Source organism: Myxine glutinosa, chromosome 11 (assembly GCF_964187855.1).
Source record: "Myxine glutinosa chromosome 11, kmMyxGlut1.1, whole genome shotgun sequence".
In the NCBI taxonomy this organism is placed as follows: Eukaryota; Metazoa; Chordata; class Myxini; order Myxiniformes; family Myxinidae; genus Myxine; species Myxine glutinosa.
This window is the reverse complement of record NC_136271.1, coordinates 16,855,837-16,882,339: the sequence shown is the minus strand read 5'-3', so window position 1 is coordinate 16,882,339 and position 26,503 is coordinate 16,855,837. Positions and strand designations below refer to the sequence as shown.

The following is a 26,503-nucleotide window of genomic DNA, read 5'->3' as shown; positions in this document are numbered from 1 at the left end:
TTTGCCCACAACCACTCACCAAATTCACCCATAACTTTGCCCCCAACATCGATGGTCATTTGAACACAAATTGAACAAAATTAATCGAACAAAACACTTCCATTAACTCGACATTCTTTTCACAGCACAAAGTTCACTTGAACATCTTTTTCCTGGATACTCCCTCTTTATTTTTATACCATACCATGCTTCTCCACTTGCAACCCAAATATTTTCCATGAAATAAATAAAATGAATTTTTATGAATCTTCTCATTATTTGAAAGTTTACAAAATGTCCCAAATCTGTATATTATTTTCTACTGTGGTTATATTAAACCATTATTTTACAAAATCCAACTTTCAATAAACTGGAAAATGCTTCGCCATGGAATAGTCCACCACTCATATAAATAATCATAAGAGTTCTGCGAAACATCTCCATCTTTAAAACTTAGCCAACCAATTTTAAACCACATGTTTTCCCCCCAAAAAACAAGTCACATTCTTTGTATATTGCCAACATTGTTCATCGTTTAAGTATCATCCAGAACTAAATTTTTATAAACCATCAACTTGTAGATGCATTTATTTATATCCCATTAACCCAAGAACTCTCAATTGCTTGGTTATATTTTAGTAATGTCATATATCCATATTTCTTTTCCAAATTGTTCCTGATATACACATTAATCCCATCTGTCTTTGTTTCCAGATGAACTCAAATCAGGAAATCAACACAAATCCTTATTACCTCCAATCAATCACACTGCACATCATTCCCCGTCCTTGATGGATAATTTTACATCCAGATGGGCACAGCATCCCATTTTTGGCGACCCAGCCCTGAAACAAGCCCCTGGACTCCTTGCAGGCTGGACCAAAACCCCTGGACGAAGTTGCATCCCAGTACTGACTCTGCTACCTTCTTGCAAACCACTTCAACTCCATGAATTTTACATGTTTCGTGAACGGAACAAAGCACTCTGTAATCGTCAGATTGAACCTGCCCCAAACCCGTCCATATAAACTCCATTGTTGTCCTGTCCATCTCTCTGTTTGTGGATCCGGTGCAAAGTTACACAAAGTTCCCGTTTACATTTTGTGACTCACAGCTCCTGCCTCCATGGAACAATGACGCCTGAGCACTCAATTAGCCCTCCCAGTACCAAAGACTTACAATCAGACCGACAGACAGACAAATAACAGAGGCATGTCGCCAGCCCCAGCACAGGACATCACCTTTCCGGGCAGGCACAATATAATCCACAGCATCGAAATGCCAATTTCTATCCGGAGCCTCGCAAAGCCAAAATCCATGCATGCGTGCTCCATCATGCAACCCGATCTGTACTTGGTGCGCCCGGCGCCCCCTATAATCAGTGAGTTATAATAACCACAATATCTCTGGCACCCAACTCGTGATACCACAATTTAATCCACGTTACTTGCATCTCTTCATCCTCCCAAATGTCCTCCATTTAACGTGACTCAAATCCATCTCAAATAACGTATTCGTCCTGTGACATTGCCTGGCATATATGTCGCAGCCGGCCACTATTCCGACATGGCTCGTCTGACATGAACGTCCGACATCCAGCAAAGTCGAAATGACCCACAATGCATTTGGGCACACATCCTCCTCTGAGAGTGGGCGAGTTATCGCCGGCACTCTGAGCAAATCTCATACAGCACACCCGTGACTCGCGGCTCGCTCGGCTCCTGCCCGAACGCACAATATCCCTCTACCCAAACTTCCACGGAGCCGCACGGCGGAAACACAGGTTTGTACCACACTTTAATTAAACGAACATTGCCAGGATTCTCGGATAGACGTTTAATTTCACAACACACATGACAAAAATCCGATTTAAATTCAGAGATCGCCGATCGACCTGGCACAACCATCTCAACGCGACGACGCCACGCCGCCCCCCGTCTTGGCGCGCACCCTCGTGCCTCCACACGAATCCCAACACTCCCTGCACGCCGCTCTATTCGCGTTCACGGCGGGGTTTACCTCACGTTGGGACATGCAGTCGGCTGTCATAACAAAGTGCGAAAAGCTGTCATAACAAATCTACGACCTGGCATGTAGTGAGCTGTCAGAACATTGAGCTGTCAGAACTCATCCCTAGCTCGTAAACATCGCAAAAAACAGGATCTCCGACGCTCCACCTCTCTGACCCAAAATGCACTATGTGACATCATCATCCTAAAGGTGAGCTGCCTCAGGAATATATCCCACACATACAATCCACAATATCTGCCATTGAATGAACTCTTCAATTCAAGTAAAACACACATATTGATTCGAATTCTGAATTTAGTTCAACAAATTCAAAATCTCCGTCCGACTGCCGCTCGAAAGAAAAAAAACAGCCCATCCTGCAACCATCTCCAAGAAACCGCTTCATATCAACAGTAGGTCGACAAGGGCACTCCGAGTGCTTTCCTGACCCGATTTATATCAATCCGCTTCCCAAACAACTCCCAAACAGATGAAAATCCGGACTCAGTTCAGGACCTCGCCTGTTCTCTCGGATAGACGCTAAAATGGACATTCCCGGCCTGAATTTCCCCCATGTCGAGCAGACCACTTACAAAGCTTCACACCGAAACCCTCTGCTTTGCATATGTCATACAGACAGATACATTGGCCAGATACACACGTCAATTAACATCCCAATATACATTCATTCCTCATTCATATACTCATAGAAGTCTCCCAGACTTCGCGCGAAACTCAGATCGACTCAAATCATGCCTTTCTCCAGCCACTCCCAAACAATCTTTGCTCATTCATGTTACGTCTCTCATTCAAGGAAAAGGATTTTTGGGACGGGTTGGACGGGGGTGGGTTGAGGTGAAAAAAGGGAAGGCAGGGCGGGGGGTGTTGGGGTGTTGCCTAGAGCCCCGGGACTGAGCTCAGGTCTTGGGGGGGTGGGGGGGTCTTGGTCTGGCATCTGGTCCAGCGGCATCAACCGCTGATTTACTTGTTTAACTGCTTACTTACTTGTCCTCTGGCCAGGGATTATTTAAATCTTTAGTTAACCCAGCCCAGTCCTTTAATGGTCTTACCGCGGCAAAATGATGCCTCTTAAACATGAAAGATGCCGGGGTTCCCTTAAGGGGTTCCCCTTCTTGCATTAGCTTGCTTCCCATCTTATTGCTCTGGGCTGATCCTTCCTGGAAAGTTCTCGGCCTGGCTCAACCTTTACGGCTGTCCGACCTCACTTTCCCCCTTCCCTTGTACCGAACGTTATCTTCACCGATATCCTGCGCAAATCCTTTTACTGGCCATGTTCCTATGGCCCTCTATGTTCCTATGGCCTTCTATCTAAGTTAGCCACAGCCCTTCGTTCCCTGGCATGCAATGGCATACCCCATCTTGTCTCTGGGCTGTTCCTTCCTGGAAAAATCTTGGCCACCTGGCTTCAGCCTATATGGCTGTCCGACCTCATTTTCCCCTCCTGGTGCTAACTGTAACTTTAAGCTTACTGTTAAGTCCTTACTTGTTTATCCTGGCTTTAACAAAGCTACGTCATTCTGAGGCCTAAAATGAGCCTTTACTTACAATTTCTGTTCGAGTGCAGGCATCGCGGAAGACAAGGAGACTGAACCCGCTTGAGGGAGGAAGGTACGAATTTGGAATAATAGCCCTCTGATATAAAACAACTCCCACCTTTAATCAAATCCGCGTGCCGGCGCGCCTCAGGCAGCCTTCCTCCTGTCCCTCGGGCTCCGTTTCCCGTCGTCCGGTGCTGACCCCACTCCTGGTACCATCTGTGAAGAAGCAGCTCTTCGTTTGGAAAAGAAGTCCACAAATAGCCTGAAAAATGACGCAGCTTTATTTAAAAACCAACTTATACAGATCCGGAAGAAGCCAAGACATCTACAGCAAGAGCCAGTCTCATGCCACGTCAAGCCTTCCTGGAAACACATTGATTCTCATTCACTTATATATGAATACGATTATCAGAAAATCTCCGAGAGAACAAAGCGACTGGCGAGAGTCCCTCCCACCGTTATCATTCGGGGGAGTCAGCCCTTCCTTATCATTCGGACCAAATGTTTCTCTGGGCTCCGAGAAAACAGAAATGTAACTCACAAAGAGTGCATGCTTGGCCAGATAAGCCCAGAGCAAATATATGGGTTCACATGAGTAATTCAAAGCATGTTTATACAGAGTCAGGCGTCGCTGTGATTAATACAAAATATATATGGTAAAAACAACAGGTTTATGTTATCTAGCCTCGAAAAAGCACACGTATACAATTTGTCCAGCATGACCTCAGCGAGCCTTTCCTCATCCAAAACTAAAACGAAGCAAAAACCCTTTATTAACTTTATGAAAATAGCATTTTTAAACAACATTTAAATCATAACACATTAGCAACCAACGTCTATAACTGAACTTTAGGCAATAACAAATCTACTACTTGACATATGTATATGTATATATATGTATATATATATATATATGTATATGTATATATATGTATATGTATATACTGTATATGTATATGTATATATATGTATATATATATATATACTTATCTACCGAGCTCTCTATGTGTGCTTTATCGGCTTCTCAGGATCATGAAGCAACCTTTTTTTGTTTTACAGACGGGATATATGAACGCTACCTCGTGTTCAAAACATTGATAAGAACCCCCACTTACTACTTAGAACATGGGAACAGTGTATGGCATCTTAATTGGAAGACAGATGGGGAGAACGTTGAGAAAGTGCAAAGGAGGGAAACGACTTGCTCTCATTTTCCAGGAGAAGGAGGAGAGGGATGACGTCACAATGCACAAGATCCTGAATGGACTCATAAAACTGGACCCAGATCACTTATTCGTGGTTGCGGAGTGCAGGTCACCAAGGGGACATTCCGTGGAATTATTCAAGGACAGATACCCCCTGGACTTACCGAACAAGTTGTTCAGTTACCGGGTAGTATCGAACTGGAACAGCCTACATACCTGATCAGGTGGTCATTGAAGCAACTACAGTAGATTCCATCAAAACAACGGACAAGCACTGTAGTGGGAGAAAGATGTAAACTAGGATGACCCATCTCATTTGTACCTAAGTAGTGAACATATTGCACACCAAAGAAAAGACCACCGAGGATCGACAGAGCATTAAACCTTTCCTCGTAATCGATGATCATGATGATGACGTCATATACCCATCTGAGTACTTAGCCTGTTATTCTGGGATCCCAGGTTTCAATCTTATTTGGTTGTCCTGTATTGACCTCCTATAATTCTTGTAATACAGTACTTGTCAAAGTATACTGATCTGATGATCTCAGTACCAAATAGAATAACAAGACACAGGATGACGGCCATTTTCATGATGTCATTATCCCCACGCTTTTTGAAAAATTGGCCCCGGCCGTCTGTCCATCCGTCACGCTCTGTCCTCCTAAACTGCTGTGCATAAATTCACCAAACTTGGTAGTCATGATCACGACATGGCTCGAAAGTGCAAGAGCTGTATCATTTTTGGCCCTGTCACCTGGGCCAGGTTCAAAAGGTTAAATACAATAATGAAATGAATAATGAATGTGATCGTTTTAAAGCCATTTTCCCCCGCTAGAGCGGGGGTTAGCCTTGCGGGCCCCATGACAATCATGGTTCCCTATTTGAGGCAATGTTTTTATGGCCGGATGCCCTTCCTGACGCCAACCCTTGGTCACGCTCTTGCGATGCGCAGGGATACGGTGTACCTATTCTAAACCGGGGTACACACCAGGATCATTCATCTGAGCAAGCTGGTACTCAATTTGCCGACCTCAGACGGATGACAGGCTGAGTCAACCCCCCTGGCGTTAATTCAGCGATCGACCGGGATTCGAACCAAGGATCCCAGGATCCCAAGCCGGCACCCTAACCGCTAAGCCAACACCAGGCAAAAGGTCAAATACAGAAAGATGAAATTACGGACACGTTTTTAAACATTTTAAAATGAAACTTTGCTTATGCAATTAACTTTGGGGGAAGCATGAAATGTACAAACATTTTTTGGATTTGACCCACTGTTCCGGCTCAGGGGTTGGGGACTTAGGGTCACAAGGGTCACAGGGTCAAAACGAGGAAAACATTTTAAACTCAAAATTTGATATTGGGTCATTCCTTGTGGAACTTTTTGCCATCTTTCAACCTTGCTTTAGGTGGGAGGCCTGGGGATTTGCTATGACGCGCAATCGACTTCACTCTAGTTCCTGTGCTCCAGTCATCACTGGTACAATTTCGGCGATCTTCAGCTTCGAGAATCTTTGACTTAATTCTCAAGATCCTGGTATTTGGTCATTTTCTTGATTTGTGTGTTTATGCCACAATCACTGGGTACTGACGCCTCAATTAGCAATGCTGTCTTTCCTTTTTTTTCCGTTTTTTTCTTTTTTTGTCGACGTAGTCAAGGCTCGTGGAAGAGCCAAGACATACAATGGATCAGGATGCAACATAACAAATGGAATAGCAGGAGGAGAATGGGAAATGCCAACAGCATGGTGAGAACGTAAACGGAGACGGACAAACAAGGAATGCAGGCAACGATGAGAGAATGTAAGGGGTTGGACAAGATGGATACAGAAGCAAAATTTTGAGTGGAGGGCAAATTGTATGGAATCTCGTCCTGAGCGTACATGTGAATAGAGGAGTGAGTGTGGTGAGATAACGGGTGTAGAAAAGATCATGGTTTTGGATGGGGGATGATTTGATATGTCGTGAACAACTGTTTTGAAGTAACTCAGTACTTTTTTGTACCTAAGTACGATATCCGATTGCAATTGGTTTATTTTCTATGTTCACACGTGATGGCATAATCAGGTCGTACAGTGAGCGTTACTTCCTCCTTTTCAAATGATTGTTTTTTTTGTTCATGTTTCCATGCGTGTTCTTGAACTGGGATATTGAGTTTTTCGCAGATATGCCAGTGGATTACTCCACATACTTTATTGTACCTTTGTGTGTACAGCTGGTCTGACATGAGTTTTTTACATCCCAATAGGATGTTACTCGTGCTCTCTCTTTCTACCTTGCAGTACCTACACCTCTCTGCTTTACCTAGTCCCGCCATTTTATTTGAGCCATTGGTATAGTTTCCTCAGTCTTGGGTATTTATAATGATTCGTTCTCCTTCCCAGTTGAGCTGACCTCTTCTTATCCATTCCAATGAGCCTTCTTTGCCTATGCCCAATCTGCCTAACTCTTTTTTTTTTTTTACCTTCCTGCTCTTTTATCATTCGCCCACTTTTCAGTGTATATCTGTTGATATTTTGTTTTGTATTTTTCTTTCATTACCTCCACCACCGAATGCGGACAGAGGTTATGTTTTCACCCTTGTCTGTCTGTCTATTTGTCCGTGTCTTTGTCTGTGAGCAGGAGATCTCCAAATGTTGTGGATGGGTTTGGACAAAACTTGGTGGACAGGTTTGGTATATAACAAGAAAAAATTGATTCGATTTTGGTGAAGATCTGGATCAGAATTCGAGAAAATTTGAATTTTTAAGCTATTCTTCACCATTGAGAGATTGGCCCAAAAATGTTATATAGCATAATATCTCAAGTAGCTTTGGATGGATGATGACGAAGCTTGGTGGATAAGTTGGGTATATGACAAGAACGGGCTGCTTAAATTCTGATAAAGGTCAAGATGCGGTTTATATGGGATAAATTAAAATGGCAAATTGTTTTGGAGCAGCCTTGGTGGGAGTTGCTCCCCGGGCTGCAGGATTCGGACCAGGGGAGGTTAAGGGGGTCGGCCTCTTGTGAAATATTGGGTTGTGCCAGCAGATTGGGCTCTGTCCCCCAAATATTCCCACAGGTCGCACAAGATCTGCCAGCAACCCTCTGATGGTTAAACTGCCAAAATCAAGACTCTGCTCATCTTCACCCCTTCATTCCTCTTTTCTCCCGCCTCTGGAACAAACTCCCCCACTCTCTTCAATCCCACTCCTCCCTCCAGGTCTTTAAAACAACTGTTCACCACCATCTCTTATCTTCCCCCATCCAAAACCTTGATCTTTTCTACCCCCGCTAATTCACCCCAGATCCACCTTGTTTGAAATTCCAACTTCTTTCCTGGAAGTCCTGGCAGTGTCCATATGTTTTATATCTCTCCCACCCCTCCCCCTTCCCATGCCTCCCCCCCCCCAAAGCCCTCTCCCTCCCACAGATCTCTCGATGTCTCTCGGTCCCTGCTCTCAAATGTTGTGTGTTTGTGTCCTTCCCCCTCTCTCCCCATCTTGTCTACCGCTCCCGTTGTTATATGTTTTATGTGTCGGTTTGTCTTTCTGTGTGATTAATGTTCGCTCTTTCACGAGCCTCGATCTTGTATACAAACAAAAAAAAAAGCTGGGGAGCTGCATTGGTAGGACTCGGACGTGGAACTCGACTACCGGTGTTGTGACATGACCCGGGCCCCACGAGGAGTCTGGTGGAGTGTGGCATCCCTTGTCCATCGGGGCGCCGTCTGACAAGTGTTTCGGGCTGATAGGGTCATCGACCCTGGAGGGGGTTGAGACTACTGGTAGTCGGAGGTGCTTCCTTCTGGGTCACGTGTCCGATTTGGCGGGGTCGTATTAAAGCGGGGTTCTATCAAAGTGGGATGTCTTGGTACCCGGTCATCACTGCCAGCAGTTATAAAGTGGCGGGTCTCGTTATTTCTGTTGGGGTGGGGAGGTCAAAGTTGCAACAATCGTTGAAACGAGACCTCGTGCTTAACGGTTCGTGTTCGGCCTATCAGGTCATTCTACAATTCTGATGGCTTACACCCAAGCATGTATGTGATCACATGAAGGTCGCGTCCATGTTGCAATAGTATCACTATTTTTTTATTTGTAAAGATAGGACATAATTTATTTTATGTCTAATGACACCTGTTCACTGAGCAGTCTTGGTCATTACCAAATGCATACTGGAGCAGGATTCAACCTCTTCTATTCAGTCCTATGCGCAACAACTCCGCTCAACAACTCATGCGTGTTTGTTTATTCCTTTTACTTATTTTGATATTTTGATTAATGTAATTTTATATTTATTAAATTTATTAATGTGATTTTATTTGATTATTATTATTTTTATATACATTTGTAAGTTTCATGAAATACTTTTATTGTTGTAAACTTGACAAATTTCAGTCTTCGAACTGCCCTGTCCAGTGTTTAAATATTTCAATAAACCGAAATGAATGAATGAAAAATTCAATTACAAATTTTGCCCACTGGTTGTCAATGTCTGAGAATGCCTGAGGTGTCATGCCTGAGGCCTGGGGTGAAACATGCCTGAAACATGCCTGAGGTGTCAATGTGCCACTAATTCAATATCCTGGAATGTTGGGTCAGAAATTTGGAATTTTGCCAGGATTCCTGTAACAATCTCGTAATTCATTGAACTCACCAGTGACAGAATGTTTTTGTCAAAAAATATATATTTATTACAACTGTGCTCATTTAAGAATGTGTATTTTTTTTTCAAATTACATTATTTTCTGTAAATGTTGTTTATCTTACGTCATGTTTAGACAGTGTAAGGCAGCCAGACGATGACCACAAACTTGCCAAAGCTACAATGCCTATCGGAGAGAGTGTTTCGTGTTCTGGGATGCAACCCAGGGCCTGCGACCCTGCAAGGCACAAACACTTACCTCGTGGGAACAGGGAACAGGTATGCCACCATTTTGTTACCTTACCTGATTAGCCTTAATATGAAAAATTCCACAGACACTTCAATAACTAGTAAGAGCACTTGTTAGAGCGCATACCTTCGCCAGGCTGAACAGTTCATGTTTTGTATCCCACTGATGAGCTTTGAAACTTTAAAAAAAAACCTTTTCTGAAATGTTTTTGAAACTTTTTCTGAAATGTTTTTGAAACTTTTTGAGATATTCTGCTATGTATTGTTTTTTTGCCCTATTTCTCAATGATGAAGAATCGCTTTGAAAAGTCTTCACCAAAATCGAATCATTCCGTCCTAGTCATACACCCAACATGTCCACCAAGGTTTGGCGGAATCCTTCCATAATCTTTTGAGATAACGTGCTATATATTTGTCCCTTCAAACGTCAAAAAAACAGGTTGGCCCCTCATCCATGTCCTAGACTAGAGTTTAATGCTTACCTCATCTAATTCATGCAGTTACTTAAAATTAATGCTTTCAGTCATTACTCAGTCAGAATAATAAACAACGTAATATAAATGAACCCTCAAAAGTAACCTGTTTAGTAAAATGGATATCCACTTCTATTCTCACCTACTTGTGGGGTAAAGCCAGGGGGAATTTTTGGCCTAAGTCTTTCACGAACCAGCTGGCCAGCCTCGACGTTCGACGTTGGAAAAGTTGTAACTTGTTCCAGGGTGCTGGCGTGAACTCGCCCGCTTTTCTCCGTCGGATGTTCAGCGGTTTAGTGCCAAATTTTGAGGTACCGGAGCCCTGCAAAAATGTGTTGGCCGTGACGTCATCCCCAGATCTTATCTACTGTTACGTGGTCCCCTCAGTGCATACCAGGTCTCGGTGACCCCCGGACCGTGAGAGGACCCTCGCCAGCAAATAGTATTATATAGGCGCATTCGCCACGCAATCCATAGGAATTTCACCCAGGAGACAACTGATGTGCAAGTATATATTTCCAATGGTAATGATACCAAACACTTTCAAAGACACAACCACGGAGATTTTCCCCGAGCAATCAACCATACACAACCAGGCGCAATCAATATTACAACCATGTGAACTCATCTACACAAACTCTAAGATGGCCATCTTAATCTTATACATTCCTCACGTGAGCCCCACTCCTGACTCCCTCCGTGGTCAATGTCTCTCCTCTCCGCACACGGGCGGTTGGACGAACCCCGGGCGGACGTGCTCCCAACGTGCAGTCTCGTACTGGGGCCGCGGCTGCAGCGCACCTCCTTGCCAAGCCACGGGGCAAACCCAGCGCGGCGTCCAACGTGCGCGAGGCCCCAAGTGCGACCCTTACGCGTCCTTGTAGATGGGCAAAAACCCAGCGCGGCTTCCGACGCGAGCGAGGCCCAACGTGCGGACCCGTACGCGTCTTGGTAGACGGGGCAAAACCCAGCGCGGCTTCCGACGCGAGCGAGGCCCAACGTGCGGACCCGTACGCGTCTTTGTAGACGGGGCAAACTGTCCCGGACGCTTGGTTTCGTGCACGAACTCACGGTGACTGGACGTGTCAAAAGGTATTTACCGCCCAGGTAACTCCTCTCGCCAGACGTTTCGAAACGGCGCGTTTTCCACGCAGCGCAAGGTCGCTTCCACCTTTTGTCGGAGCGGGGCGAGGAAGAAGGAACCTTCCTTTCCCTCGTGTCTTTTTCCTCCCTTTCCCGTCACTTCCGCTTCCGGCCACTTCCGTTTCCTGCCACTCTTTCAGAAGGGCTCCTGACCCTCCAACCACAACAACTACACAACAACTTAATATACTACACACGGAAGCAAAGACCTGCATGGTACTTCACATACATTCACATAAATATGTAACACTCCCCCCCTTCAAGAAAGAAAGTTTGAACCCAGCGAAAACTTTCTTTGCCGGCCAATTTGGAGAAACAAACCAGATAACTCAACCCCCCCACATTATCAGTTCCCCCCGGGCACAGTTATCACTTAAAAATAAAGCCAGTTAAGCCACTCGATAGCACTTTTCCGGGAGGCCAAGCCGAGTATTCACTACATGGATGCCTTTAGGAACGCGGAGTTCACGGTTAGTCCGTGCAGGAAAGTTCTCTACATGGGCGCCTTGAGGAACGTGGAGTTCACGGTTAGTCCGTGCAGGAAAGTTCTCTACATGGGCGCCTTGAGGAACGGGGAGTTCACGGTTAGTCCGTGCAGGAAAGTTCACTACATGGACGCCTTTAGGAACGGCGTTCACGGTTAATTCGTGTAGGAATCTTGGCTCGGCGGCTCCGCCGCCTTCAGTGCTTCAACTTCTCAGAACGTCCCTAATAATTAGGGTGGGACCACTGGTCCCTGTAGTCCCCTGAATACCGGTCTTCTTCTCGGCCACTACTTTGCCCATTCTTCCTTCGGGAGCGGCCGTAACTCAGGGAGCCTCCATAATAATATTGACTGCGGCCACCACCAACACTACCGCCCAGTTGTCCTCTCCTGTAGACCTCTCGACGCCTACGAAATGCCTTCCCTACTGTTATGGTCCGACCCTCCAAATCCTTGCCATTCCAATTCTTCTCTGCCTCTCTGGCGTCTTTTGTGCTGGCAAACGTGACAAAGCCGAACCCTCTTGACTGTTGCGTTTCCCAGTCTCTTACCAACCGCACTTCCACCAGCGGCCCATATCTGTTGAAGACAGAGGTCAGAACTTCTTCCTCTGTTTTGAAGTTCAGTCCCCCTACAAATAACTTGGCACTTTTGTCACCATCCCGAGCTGGTGTGGTGTTATTTTCCCTGCTGGGCTCTTTATCAACCCTCAGGTTACCATAAACTTGACCCCCGGCCAAATCATTCCCGAGAACCACAGATACACCCTCTACAGGAAACGTGGCTTGTAAACCGACGGTGACCGGTCCTGACACCAAATCGGACTCCAACTGGATGACCTGAAGGGGAGCACTAACACCGCCCCCGATCCCCTGTAAACGAACACTATCCCCCGTTGCCGTCTCCTCGGACCATGGCAAAATGCCTTCAAGCATTAAAGATTGATGGGCCCCTGTGTCTCTCAATATCCTAACCGGTCTCCGGTTAGTCGAGGCTCCATCCAGTGACACAAACCCCTCGGAAATAAATGGTTGGTAACCCTCTTGATGGCGATTTCTTACGCTAGCCATCGCATTCGGAGTTGTAATAGTCGGACTCCGCTCTGGGTTGTCCCTTTTCATGAGGTAACAACTGGACATCAAGTGTCCAGGTTTTTTGCAAAACGCGCAAGTAGGCCCGGAGGAAAAACTCGGGGTCTGCCTCGGGCCCCCCGAACTATAAGTTTGTCTTGGGCCCGCATCCCTCTGATTTCGAACCGGTGGGGTATCATAGTTGTCCCCATAATCATCTCGAGGCCGCCGCCATGTATGGTCGTTCTCCGCACCTGCTGTTCCCCACCTCCCCTGCGGAGATCTAGGCGAGGAGTTAGGTTCGTGGACCCCTATTCGGTGGGTTAAGGCATAATCATCTGCCATGGTGGCTGCGTCCCACAACTTTGGTACCTTCTTTTCCTGCAGGTACACTTTGATGTCCTCGTGGACACACTGCTGGAATTCCTCCACCAGGATCAAGTCCCGCAATGTCTCGAAGTCTTTCCCGACTCCTTTTGACTCACACCACCGATCAAACATGTTTTCTTTCACTCTGGCAAACTCCACATGGGTCTCACTCTCCCTCTTCCTGGCATTCCTGAATTTTTGCCTGTAAGCTTCCGGAACCAACTCATAGGCCTTGAGGATGTGCTTCTTCAGTACCTCATAATCTGCACATTGGTCCATTGGTAGCGCCGAATAAATTTCCTGAGCTTTCCCCACCAGCACACTTTGTACGAGTATGGTCCAGGCCTCCTCCGGCCAGTTTAATTGTCGAGCCACTTTCTCAAAGTGTGGGAAGAATTTCGCGACTTCCTTTTCACTGAACGGTGGAACCAGCCTCACATGTCTGCCCACATCCCAGGTTTTCTGGTTAGGTGTCGACCCCGTCAGCAAGGGTGGTGCCTCTCCCCGTTCTCTCATTAACTCCAGCTCCTTGAACTTGATTTCCCGCTGAAGCTCCATGTCACGTTCCTTTAATTCCCTTTCCGCTTTTCTCTCCTCTGCTTCGAGGTCCCTTGCAGCTCTCCTTTCCTCTGCTTGTTCCTTTTCTCTTCTTTCCTGGAGTTCTCTTTCCACTCTCCTTTCCTCTGCTTGTTTCTCTTCCCTCCTCTCTTCTGCTTTCCTTTCTTCTTCTGCTCTTTCCTTTTCTGCTTTCCTTTCTTCTTCTGCTCTTTCCTTTTCTGCTTTCCTTTCTTCTTCTTTAATCCGTTCCTGGCTCCGTAACTGCAACTCCAGTTTCCGGAGCTCAACGTCTTCTGGTTCTTCGGGTAGCCACTCCCAGGCTAACTCGTCCCATTTTCCTAATCCCACCATAGATTGTATCACCGTGGCCTGCAACTCTGCCTTCCTCAAATTAGTTCGGACCTCCAAGTTAAAATGTTTGGCCAATTTCAAGAGGTCCGACTTTAGCAACGCTCGGAACTGTGCCTCACTCGGTGTTACCCCAAAGTTCTGTGCCACAAACGCCATGGTGTCTATCGTTAACACCTGTTAACCTTCACCCAAGATTTTACCCAATTTCTCAAAAAAAAAAAATATTACCAATTAATAATTAATTAATAAATTTTAATTACCAAAAATATTATTATTTTATTATTTCATACACTTTTAGATCCCGGACGTAGACCCAATTGCGAAACCGCAAATCGTAATTTGGACGAGCCCCCAATTCTGTTACGTGGTCCCCTCAGTGCATACCAGGTCTCGGTGACCCCCGGACCGTGAGAGGACCCTCGCCAGCAAATAGTATTATATAGGCGCATTCGCCACGCAATCCATAGGAATTTCACCCAGGAGACAACTGATGTGCAAGTATATATTTCCAATGGTAATGATACCAAACACTTTCAAAGACACAACCACGGAGATTTTCCCCGAGCAATCAACCATACACAACCAGGCGCAATCAATATTACAACCATGTGAACTCATCTACACAAACTCTAAGATGGCCATCTTAATCTTATACATTCCTCACGTGAGCCCCACTCCTGACTCCCTCCGTGGTCAATGTCTCTCCTCTCCGCACACGGGCGGTTGGACGAACCCCGGGCGGACGTGCTCCCAACGTGCAGTCTCGTACTGGGGCCGCGGCTGCAGCGCACCTCCTTGCCAAGCCACGGGGCAAACCCAGCGCGGCGTCCAACGTGCGCGAGGCCCCAAGTGCGACCCTTACGCGTCCTTGTAGATGGGCAAAAACCCAGCGCGGCTTCCGACGCGAGCGAGGCCCAACGTGCGGACCCGTACGCGTCTTGGTAGACGGGGCAAAACCCAGCGCGGCTTCCGACGCGAGCGAGGCCCAACGTGCGGACCCGTACGCGTCTTTGTAGACGGGGCAAACTGTCCCGGACGCTTGGTTTCGTGCACGAACTCACGGTGACTGGACGTGTCAAAAGGTATTTACCGCCCAGGTAACTCCTCTCGCCAGACGTTTCGAAACGGCGCGTTTTCCACGCAGCGCAAGGTCGCTTCCACCTTTTGTCGGAGCGGGGCGAGGAAGAAGGAACCTTCCTTTCCCTCGTGTCTTTTTCCTCCCTTTCCCGTCACTTCCGCTTCCGGCCACTTCCGTTTCCTGCCACTCTTTCAGAAGGGCTCCTGACCCTCCAACCACAACAACTACACAACAACTTAATATACTACACACGGAAGCAAAGACCTGCATGGTACTTCACATACATTCACATAAATATGTAACATCTACCATTACATCAATTTTTAACATGACACTAACAATTTGAGTCCCCAAAGATACACACACACACACACACACACACACACACACACACACACACACACACACACACACACACACACACACATAAAGTTCGGGGCCGGATAAACATCCGAGGGTATAGAAGGAGATGTCAGAGCAGATAAGCAGGAAGTTGATATACAGTATATAACGTCATGCCTATCTGCTCTGCCAACACGAGTCCGTGTCATTGATGTATTACAGGCCTTCCTTTACACGTACAACATGATAGCCATTATTCAAAAGAACAGTCGCATCACTCATCCACCCAGACTTCAACTAGTCATAGGCATCCAAACTTTTCCATGCTGTCACATCTTCCAGGGTGTAAATACTGTTACGTTTGTGGGGGGTAGGCAATGCCTTAGTCCAGGTAGAATTGCATAGGTAGTGTGCTCCTACTGTCGTGAAGAAGAAGAAACCCATATATCATAAGTAGGAAATTCGTTTAGACCGGATGTCGTAAAAGCGCGTATCTTTGTTCCCATCACGAGGGGTGGGGTTATGTTAATTAGTTAGGGATTATGGGTAATGAATCCCCTGTATGTAATGGCCTCTGTTATTTTTCCTCTGTTCCTTATGACACCAGCAGCACACACACAAAGCCAGGCAATTGCGCATTTATAACACTAAATAAAAGCAACTGGAACAAGACATTCAACTACTGCTGGCACTGCCAGCCGTCACATCGCCTCATCAACCATGCATGGCCGTAAGGCCATGCCCTGAAGAAGAGTGATTGGTCCGGGGTTGATGGAAACAAGGACTGCTAAGGTGAGACTATTGGATTGGTGGAGCAGGTACGGATTACGTCAGAGCCTTGAGTATAAAAGAACGCTCTCCGACATTTCTCCTCTTGACTTTCTCTGGACTTCCATTTGGCTTGCTCTGATTTTCGGGATTTCGACGAACGGTCGAAGTTCACGAGTTTTCTTGCTCTTGACTTCCTCGAATCTTCTGGCTTTGGCGGTGAACGGTCATGATTTTATATCTCGCTCTGCTTTGGGATTTCACGGCGAGCAGTCGGAGTTCATAGCGCTCCTGCGCGAGAGGAATTCATTGACGAGTACGTGAACATTTTGTAGCGCTCTTGTGCTGGGGACATTGGAAGTCGGGACGATCGGGAGGACGAGCACAGCTGAGTGAACGAGGGCGTGCGGAGGCCTTTTTCCTGCCAGGGCCGGTGCCGCGTCCGGATTGCACGCTCAGGGCCTGGACGACTCCTGACAAGGTTCAAGAGCAGCTCGGAGCTAAGTGCCCACGAAACAAATGCACATTTTTTTTACTTTCGTTCTTTTAGATTTCCCTTTTTTTCTTTCTTTTTTGTATACAAGATCGAGGCTCGTGTAAGAGCTAACAATTAATCACATAAAAACAAACTGACACATAAAACATATGATAAAGGGAGCGGAAGACAAGATGGGGAGAGAGAGGGAAGCACACAAGTACAACAGTAGAAAACAGGGGCATCAGGAGATCTGTGGGAGGGAGAGGGCTTGGGGTGTGGGGGCATGGGGAGGGGGGGTGGGAGAGGTATAAAACACATGGACACTGCTAGGACTTCCAAGAAAGAAGTCGGTATTTCAAAAAAGTGGATCTGGAGTGAATTAACGGGGGTAGAAAAGATCAAGGTTTTGGATGGGGGAAGATAAGAGATGGTGGTGAACAGCTGTTTTAAAGAAATGGAGGGAGGAGTGGGATTGTAGAGAGTGAGAGAGTTTGTTCCAGAGGTGGGGGAAAAAGAGGAAAGAGTGAAGGTGAGGAGAGAGTCTTGATTTTGGCAGTTTCACCAGAAGAGGGTTGCTGGCAGATCTTGTGCGACCTGTAGGAATATTTGGGGGACAGAGCACAGACAGAGCAGGGGGAGCAAGGCCGGAGAGGAGTCGGTAGAAGACAGAAAGGCCACCAACCTGCCTGCGGTGAGCGAGTGAAAGGCCCTCAGAGTTAGCTTCATCGCGGGAGATTCCAATGATTCAAAGATTGTGTGTATACGGGTCTGTGTGGGGACTTCCCATTTAGGATATTAGTCTTATCGTGCATTTTCTTGTTTGCTGGCATTTATTTTCATTAAACCTGTGTATTTGTTGCCATTTGAATTCCGTGTCGGATTTATTATTAATAATCATCAGGTTCGAAGACGTCGGGTGGAAGCCGTCCAAGTAAGTTCGTTATCCTCCTTTTCCTCGCGTGTAAAGAATACCGTCATCATTGGATTGAACGCCTTGGAGTTAAAGCTCGTTTGGTCATCGGTGTCGCCCTGCGGTGTTCACTACAGGGCAGACACACAACAATACTTTTTGTAAACACAAGAGAATTCATGAAATTTGGATATAAAATGGTTGGAAAGTTCGTCTCGTGCAAGACACGAGACGGGAGAAGTGCTTCTGGACCTTGTTGTATTCAGCAATTCGCCCGGGTCTGTGTTGCCGATAACCTGTATTGTTATAATATCACTCCCTGGACAAAGCTAGACAAAGTGTCCAACAGATCGAGATATCCAAGGTTTGGTCCCTATTATTTGGCCATCGAAAGCACACAAAGCACAATACTCAACCAATCATGAACATGGGTGTTTCTTATTATTTGTTTTCTAAACTGTTGCGGAGCTAAGCTCCTCCCCCGATGGATTGATGTGCCAGAGCGCCACTCCGGTGCGCTCCGGCTGGACTACACCCCTGTGGATGTTTAACGTCCTAGCAAACTGGACGACCGGCTTAATGTCTTTCCGAAGGACGACACCAATCACACAGTTTAAAGTTTGGTCGATAATCAAAGCCAGACTTGGCTGTTCAAAGGTAAGTGTGCTCCACCATCCTTTCAACCATATAAATAAAGAATACATTTATATATTTTCTTTCTCACTATATTATTCCAAAATGCAAATCGAAAAAGATTGGTATTTCTTGGACAATTGTAAGTATCCGATTGGGATAAGTATGACGTTTTGAAGGCGCCTAATGGACTGCCACCCTATACTTGTGCTCTACCACAGGCGGATACTGATTGATGCTGGAGAAGGTGTTCTGCAGTACAAGGACTGTATGAAACAAGCCTGCCTCCAGTTGAACTGCACTATACAGGAAATCATCATTACCCATTGGCATTTGGATCACTGCGGCGGAGTTGCAGATATACGGCGATTCACAAATTCTCGTGAGTTTTTCTCATCGTTAGCCCGTCCCCTGCACAGCGGGAGACAGAATTTTGCATTCGCCTGTGTGTGTGTGTGTCCAGGCCATAACTTTTTTTTACCATTTGAGTTTTTGTCATCAAATGTTCAATAAACCCCTATTATGTGAATATGGAGAGAATAATTAATAAATTTAACATTTTCTTTAACTGGTGTTTTCGTCAAATTTAGTTTGAGTACAAAATGGATGCGGACAGGCTTTGCATTCTGGGATGCTTTCTAGTTAATCTTTGTGTTTGTTCATTTGTTACCTTGACAATACTTGCAATGAAGTTACCTGGCAAGGGGAAGGAATACACCTGATTGGGAAGGATTTTTCTTAGGAAACTCAGCAAGACTTACACCTGGAAATCTATGCAGTGGGTTATTGACAAATCTTCAAGAAGGAAATCTTTGTCGAGCTTTTTACTTTCTTAAGCCTTTTACTCGTTGAGCCTTATTTTTTATCCCCATACCGGTTTCCCCAGAGGGCACTATAGGTTTGCTCTCCGGTTTGTCTGTCCGTCCGTCCCACCTGTGGTTTTTCAGACTTTTCCCCCATACCTTTTAATATATTTCACTGAAACTTGGTACATGGATTTATTATGACAAGTTACAGAAAAAGTTCGACTTTCAGGGCATTTCGTCAATTTTTCAGTTATGCCCTTTTTCGACTTAGAAAATATCACATCAGTAGCAGACATTTATTGCAAAGCAAAAATCTTGCTCTTGTTCAAATTATTTTATTTTATTAATTTAAGGTGTGAATTTCTTTTGTGACTTCATTTGCTGAAAGTTATAACAGTACATACCGTATTTTCTAGTGTATTAACCGCACTTTTTATCGGCAAAAAAGTTTAAAGTTAGGGGTGCGGTTAATACACAGATATAGAAAAAATAAATCAATCTTAAAAACAATCGATGCTGAATTTCAATTATATTCCAATTGTCATACATATACCAGTAAATCTATATTCTGCATAGCGAGGAACGTTTAGAGCTTTCAAAATTATGTAAACCTATGTAAGTCCAAGCGATCTCGGTTGCGATATCGTGCTATATATTTGTCCCTTCAAACATCAAACAATCAGTTTGTGCCTTCAAACATGCCCTAGAAAAGAGTTTAATGCTTACCTCATCATGTGTGAACTCCAACAAACTACCTTAATTTCTCTCTTTCTATATCAAAGAAATGGACGCATCTTTTGAAGGGTTCGTTGGGATATTGTTTAGATTGTACGTTGTAGCAAAGTGATGTGATAAGTGAACGATGTTATCATTGCCTTAATATTTGATGATCAGTTCACGAAGTTTCTATTGTGCACTTCATGCTTTTTCCAATTTCTGGTCGATAAAGGAAATGTAATTTGGAGTTGGGATGTTTGCAGTCAATCTGAAAGTGAGCAAGTTACCCCGAGTGCCATTCCAGGAGGAGCCTGTTGAATATGGAGGTGGCTACACCTTTCTATCGCATGGCGATTTGATCACCACTGAAGGTGCTACCCTCAGGTACAGATAAATATATGTACGTTGTATATATTGTACTGTCTACTCTCCCTAGGATGAGTGGAAATTGTTGTGGTTCTGACTCCTCGGGGTTAAATAATGCATTTGTAGTATTAAGGGATGACTGGCTATCGTGGTCACTAGGTGACTGCCCGAACCCGTGCGGAGTTATCCGAGGGGACGACCGTCACTGTTGTGAAATAAAACTCAGATCTCTTCCAAGAAATGAGGCTTTATTGAACTCTATCTCTACACATCCTATAACACAAGAATGCAGATTATTAGTTCCACAAAGAAAACAATCAAGCATACATCTCCTTCTAGTTTCCTGCAAGCAAGCATTTACGTACAGTACCTGTTAAATCTCAGGAGTCTACAGCACTGGGATACAGAATGCCACCCGATAGCACACGGAATGGACGCAGCTTAAATATGCTCCCTCAAGGTCGTCCCTTCGCTCGGATCGTCTCCTCACTCAGCTCGAGACATTACATCATATTTCATCACAGTCACATTGGTGTCAGGAGTGTGGGATTGGACCTGAGGCACAGGAAACCGTTACCTCAAAGCGAGATTGCAGAGTGCACTGCAAGTGTAAAATTTGTTAGCAGCCAGACACTATGTCAGGTTTGGGTGAGCTGGACCTGGGAGCACGTGCTGTTTGGACGTCACTGTGCTCAAGAAGACATTGTAGAGGAGGGACCTATAGAAGGCACGGTCGTGTCATCACCCTTACTGTGTGCTAGCCTCTGATTCCCTACTAGTTACCCCAGTGCCCCTAAACGAACCAGTGACACAAGGCAGCAGGTCAACGTCAAACACAGCAGCAGGGGCCTAATGAACAGCCAATTGAGATGTTAACACAGCTTATGGCTAAGATGGGAGCCGGGCTGAGGCAGGGCATGAGAAATTGATAGGACAGGCTGGGGGCTGATCTTAGTGGGAAAATTGACGTTGTTAGTGTTGAGCTAAATATCGAGCGGGAGAAAAGGGAAACAGACTTGGTGTACCAAGCGCACTTCCACTCCTCTTTCCCCCGTAATCCCTCTTTGGAACAGCTTTCCCATCAGTGTGTTCCGGACTTCTAGCAAATTGCAACAATTCAATTCATGAGTCAATCGTCTAGATCTCATTATTTGTTATTATTTCCTATTTTCTGTCCTTGCTTTTTCTCCTCGGAAGCCCCTCTACATTCTTGGGCTCGACTCTTCCCCCTGCAGTGTTGATTTAAAAACAACCTAAGGTCAGCCATAGCAGTTTATCCAGTGATTCCGGTGGCAACATTTTTAAATTGTCCATTGTTCCAGCACACAGTAGCCCATACTTTTTGAAAAGTACCATGTGATTTATTTTAAAGAACATCCACAATCGAGTACAAGCAAATAACTCGGCCTGCTTGATGTCCCCTTCCAAATACTTCGTTCTTTGATGTACTGCTCTGCTTACAAATAACCAGGATGACAGCTTCTGGTCACGTTCCTTTTTATTTACTTATTTTTCATGAGAAATCCATCTTAATTCAAGGGTCACCACCGAGCTATCCCAACCGTTCTGGTTCCTCGTAAAGTTGAGCCATTTGTAGCTGTGCTACATGTGACCTCCATGACTTAATGTGAGAATTTCTCTGTTGTACACCATTGAGCCATGTTTGTCATGTTGGCTTCTATTTTATAGGCAAACAATACTGAAGGTTCTGTCCAGCTAACTCAGAAATCAATGTTGGGCCCACACTTCAAGCAGGTCATATTGTAATCTCCATACGTTTCCTGTGGTTTTGATGCCCTCCGCTAGCGATCCGTTGGCCAACCTTTGTTCTGGTGGCACAAATCCACGAAAGGCTTCCTTATCTCACTTTGTCTGATGTCTTTTGTGCTGACGGGCAGGATTTTTGTTTTAGATCATGGTTTCACTTTTACCTCCATTTCCTCCTTCTCCACTATCCCTTGTGTTATCAGGTAGTTCTTGTGAAACATGTTTGATGTGTGGTTGAAATGAGTGGTTCAGACCTCGTCCCCTTCAAATGGGTTAACCATGACCGTTGTTAACAGATTATTTTTTTTACAGAACAAAGGATTAACAGATTGTTATTTTTCACAGATGTCAAATATGAAACAATTACCTTGGCCAAACGTTTCAAGCTCGTAGATCTTGCCAAACCAGGTACCTCTAAATAACCCAAAATAATTAAATCTTCTAAATGGGGTTAGGGTTGGGGTTAGTTGTTCGGGTCAGGGTTAGGGAAGTTGCTTGTTGTTTAGGAAGACATGGGAGGTTTAGACGTGTATAGCCTATGGGATGTTTGCAGTCAATCTTAAAGTGAACATGCTACCCCGAGTGTCATTCCAGGATTAGCCCGTTGAATATGGAGGTGGCTACACCTTTCTATTTTATGTTTTTTGTTTTCAAGATCGAGGCTCGTGTAAGAGCTAACATTGATCACAAAAAGACAATCGGACAAACAAAACATGATAAAGGGAGCGGGAGAACAAGATAATCATCATTGATTGTTCATCATTGAAAACTTAACTATGATAAATCTGAAATAATCATCATTGGCCCAAAAACGCTCACCAAATCCATAACACCCATAACTTTGCCCTCAACATCGACGGTTTCCCAGTATCCACCTCCCCTCACATCCGGAATCTTGGCATCATCTTTGACCAAACCCTCTCCTTCGACAAATACACTAAACACATTACAAAGACAGCCTTCTTTCACCTGAAAAACATCGCCCGTCTCCGTCCATCCCTCTCCTCCATGGCTGCAGAAACCCTCATCCACGCCTTCATCACCTCCCGTCTGGACTACTGCAACAGCCTCCTCTATGGTTCACCCTCAACAATCACCAATAAACTCCAATACATTCAGAACTCCGCTGCCCGTCTACTCACCCATTCCCGGACCCGTGACCACATCACCCCCGTCCTTTACAAGCTTCACTGGCTCCCCATCCCCCAGAGAATCCAGTACAAAATCCTCCTGTTGACCTACAAAGCCCTCCATAACCTGGCCCCATCCTACCTGACTGACTTCCTCTCCAGACACACTCCCACCCGCAACCTCCGCTCTGCTGGTACCAACCTCCTGACCCCCCCCCCCCATCCGGACCAAATTCAGATCCTGGGGGGACAGGGCCTTCTCCATCGCTGCTCCCACCCTCTGGAACTTACTACCTCACACCATCAGAGACTCCTCCTCACTCACCACATTCAAAACATCACTCAAGACCCACCTGTTCAACACTGCATTCAACATTTAACCCACAGCATTTAACCCCTGACTATCTCTTCTCCTTCTCCTTCCTTTTGCTTTGATTATTTACCTGTTGATTTTTGTCTTTTTGCACTTGTTTTTTGTACTCTGTCAAAGCGTCTTTGGGCTTCTTGAAAAGCGCTATATAAAATAAATGTATTATTATTATTATTATTATTAAGATGGAGAGCAGGGACATCGGGAGATCTGCGGGAGGGAGAGGGCTTTGGGGGAGGAGGCATGGGTAGGGGGGGGGGGGGGGGGGGCGGTGGGAGAGGTAAAAACAAAATACATATGGACACTGCCAGGACTTCCAGGAAAGAAATTGGTATTTCAAAAAAGTGGATCTTGGGTGAATTAGCGGGGGTAGAAAAGATAAAGGTTTTGGATGGGGGAAGATAAGAGATGGTGGTGAACAGCTGTTTTAAAGACCTGGAGGGAGGAGAGGGAGAGTGAGGGAGTTTGTTCCAGAGAAAAGAGGTATGAAAGAGTGAAGGTGAGCAGAGTCTTGAATCGCCACTTCTATCGCCACTGAAGGTGTTTCCCTCAGGTACAGACAAATATACGTGCATTTGCTTTTTTTAGCTCACCTGGAACGGAGTTCCGGGGAGCTTATGCGATGGCGCGTTGTCCGTCAGTCCGTAAACACTTGCAACTTCTTCTCCGAAACCGCTGAAGGGATTGCGACCAAACTTGGCACAAATGATAGCAAAGTCATCCCCAAAGAAGATATTGAAAGTGCTTATGAGTCTTTTTTGGACAATCTCTATAAATTCCAGGAACCTGGAGTCTTGGATGCATGCCCATGCTTGTGGACGTCGAAACACCTGATGAGGAAGGTGGCGTTCAACAGAAGGCGATGGCTAATTTGACTGCGTGGCACGATTCTTGTCGAACATAATTCAACAATGCGAAGCTAGCTGTAGCAGCCATGAAGGTGAAGGCCACGGATGACAAACGAACAGGAAGAGTGCACCAAGACGTCCAAGGGAGACATATGGAGCCCACTTGTTTCTAATGAAAAACCAACAGGAAAAGCACGACTTCACGAACTATCAACATTTGATTCAACATCAAATCAAAGCCTTGCATACTTCTGGTCCGAGATTAAATTAATGAGATTGATGTGTCATTTTGGCTGTTTCTTCCTGTTTCTGAATATAATGTTTGGCGTTACGTCTTGGCTCATCCCCATGGCAAGAGTTTCCACATCAGTGCCAGGAGACTTCGAAACTACGGTTCCAGAACCACGAGGTGTGTGATCGATTTGCATTTGATTCGATGGCAGAGATGTGAATGTCGTCTAATCAAATGCAAATCGATAACACACCAAAATTCTGACACGTGAGTCTTTATGATACACAAACTTCAGACAAGGTTCCCTCATGGCATAAATTTTGACGATTAACGAATGTTCCATTTCATTCATTCCACCTCAACTCATCCACCGTAACTCATTCACTTTATTTTTAGTTCACCTGGAACGAAGTTCAGGGGAGTTTATGCGATGGTGCATCGTCCGTCCGTCCGTCACTCCGCAAACACTTGAAACTTCTTCTCCGAAACCGTTGATGGGATTGCGACCAAATTTGGCACAAATGATATTTGTTGTTGTGACTAAAGTTTGTTCACGGCAATAAAAAAAATCGGGGTCGAAGGGGGTTTACCAGGGTCAAAGTGGATCCAGGTTTGACCCCCAAAAATAGGAATTTGCTTTTTTCCCTGAAAAAAAGTTTTTCTTTTTTCTGTTTTTTTTCTTCTTTTTTTTTTCTCTTTTTATTACCAACTCAATATTTCGATGAAACTTCACCACAAGCTTCATCACCCGTGTTGTACCAAAGTTTGTTCACAGCTTTAAAAAAAATCGGGCCGTGAGGGGTCTACTGGGGGTTGCCCACCAAAATAGGTATTTGCAGTCTTCTCTGAACCAACACACACAATTTCAATGAAACTTCACCGCAACCTTCATCACCCGTGATGTACCAATGTTTGTTCAAGGCATTAGAAAAATTTAGGTCTGAAAAGGCATATAGGATGGGAGGGGGTGGGTGTTGCCCCCCCGCCCCCCAAATATGTATTTTTTTGTTTGTTTGTTTAAAGTCTTATGATTACGTTAGTATGATTCTACATGATGCCCTGTATTCTAGCAACCATTGAAATTGGTTTAAAATACCTTTAGTCAGTGCAGTATATTGTTTATTATACCAGGTGTGCGCCAGGGGTATTGCTCCTATGTTTTTATTAAAAACATCCCTTTCACCTTTACATATGTCATTAACAATGTAGGCATGTATAATAAACAGTATATGCATATGTGCATGTATGTGTTTCTATATGTACGCGTGTACTGTATCAACTGTAAACTCACTCTCTTTGAAATTGAGGAACGTGAGCGGCCGTTAATGATTTCTCTCCTTTTTGTATGTATTTTATTTATGTATCAATATCATACCAATGTCTTTTATGCACGCCTGCTGTTCTTGCAGACTGAGAAGAAGGCCTATTTGGCCGAAAGCTTGTCAAAAATAAAAGATTGTCCTGAAGCTACGTCCGTAACTTATTTAATTTCTTCTGATTATTAATTTCTTCTGATATATATTTTTATATTTGTGACTACCTGAAAGCACCCGGCGTTGCCCGGGTTCTTTTTGAATGAATTTACAACTATAATTCAGCTTTTACTCGCGGCCGTAGAAGATTGACTACTATAATTTAGCTCAGCTTTTAATTGCGAAATGGGCCCAGCCCAGCTGAAGCGGCCTCGACCGGCCTCGCCACCTAGCCTATAACCTTCCTGAGGCCCGTCCCGACATTTTTAGTTCTTTTTGAATGAATTTACTACTATAATTCAGCTTTTACTCGCAGCCGTAGAAGATTGACTACTATAATTTAGCTCAGCTTTTAATTGCGAAATGGGCCCAGCCCAGCCGAAGCGGCCTCGACCGGCCTCGCCACCTAGCCTATGACCTTCCCGGGGCCCGTCCCGACATTTTTAGTTCTTTTTGAATGAATTTACTACTATAATTCAGCTTTTACTCGCGGCCGTAGAAGATTGA

The 26,503-nt window shown here is 45.1% G+C and overlaps 1 protein-coding gene across 4 annotated transcripts in view; it reads left to right on the top strand.

Moving 5' to 3' along the window:
• LACTB2 (lactamase beta 2) overlaps positions 1-26,503 on the top strand; it is a 54,606-nt gene that overhangs the window by 9,249 nt on the left and 18,854 nt on the right. For 2 of the 4 annotated variants that reach the window (XR_013624906.1, XM_078786433.1), the window contains exons 2-4: positions 9,523-9,661; positions 18,510-18,670; positions 20,075-20,195. Coding sequence is in view for 3 of the 4 variants with exons in the window: in XM_078786433.1 (XP_078642559.1) it covers positions 9,540-9,661; positions 18,510-18,670; positions 20,075-20,195 (404 nt within the window). In the remaining variant the exon portion in view is untranslated. Of the gene's footprint in view, positions 1-5,708; positions 5,911-6,165; positions 6,294-9,518; positions 9,662-18,509; positions 18,671-20,074; positions 20,196-26,503 lie in introns of all 4 variants that reach the window. The other 2 variants (XM_078786434.1, XM_068130247.2) reach the window with 2 other exon arrangements.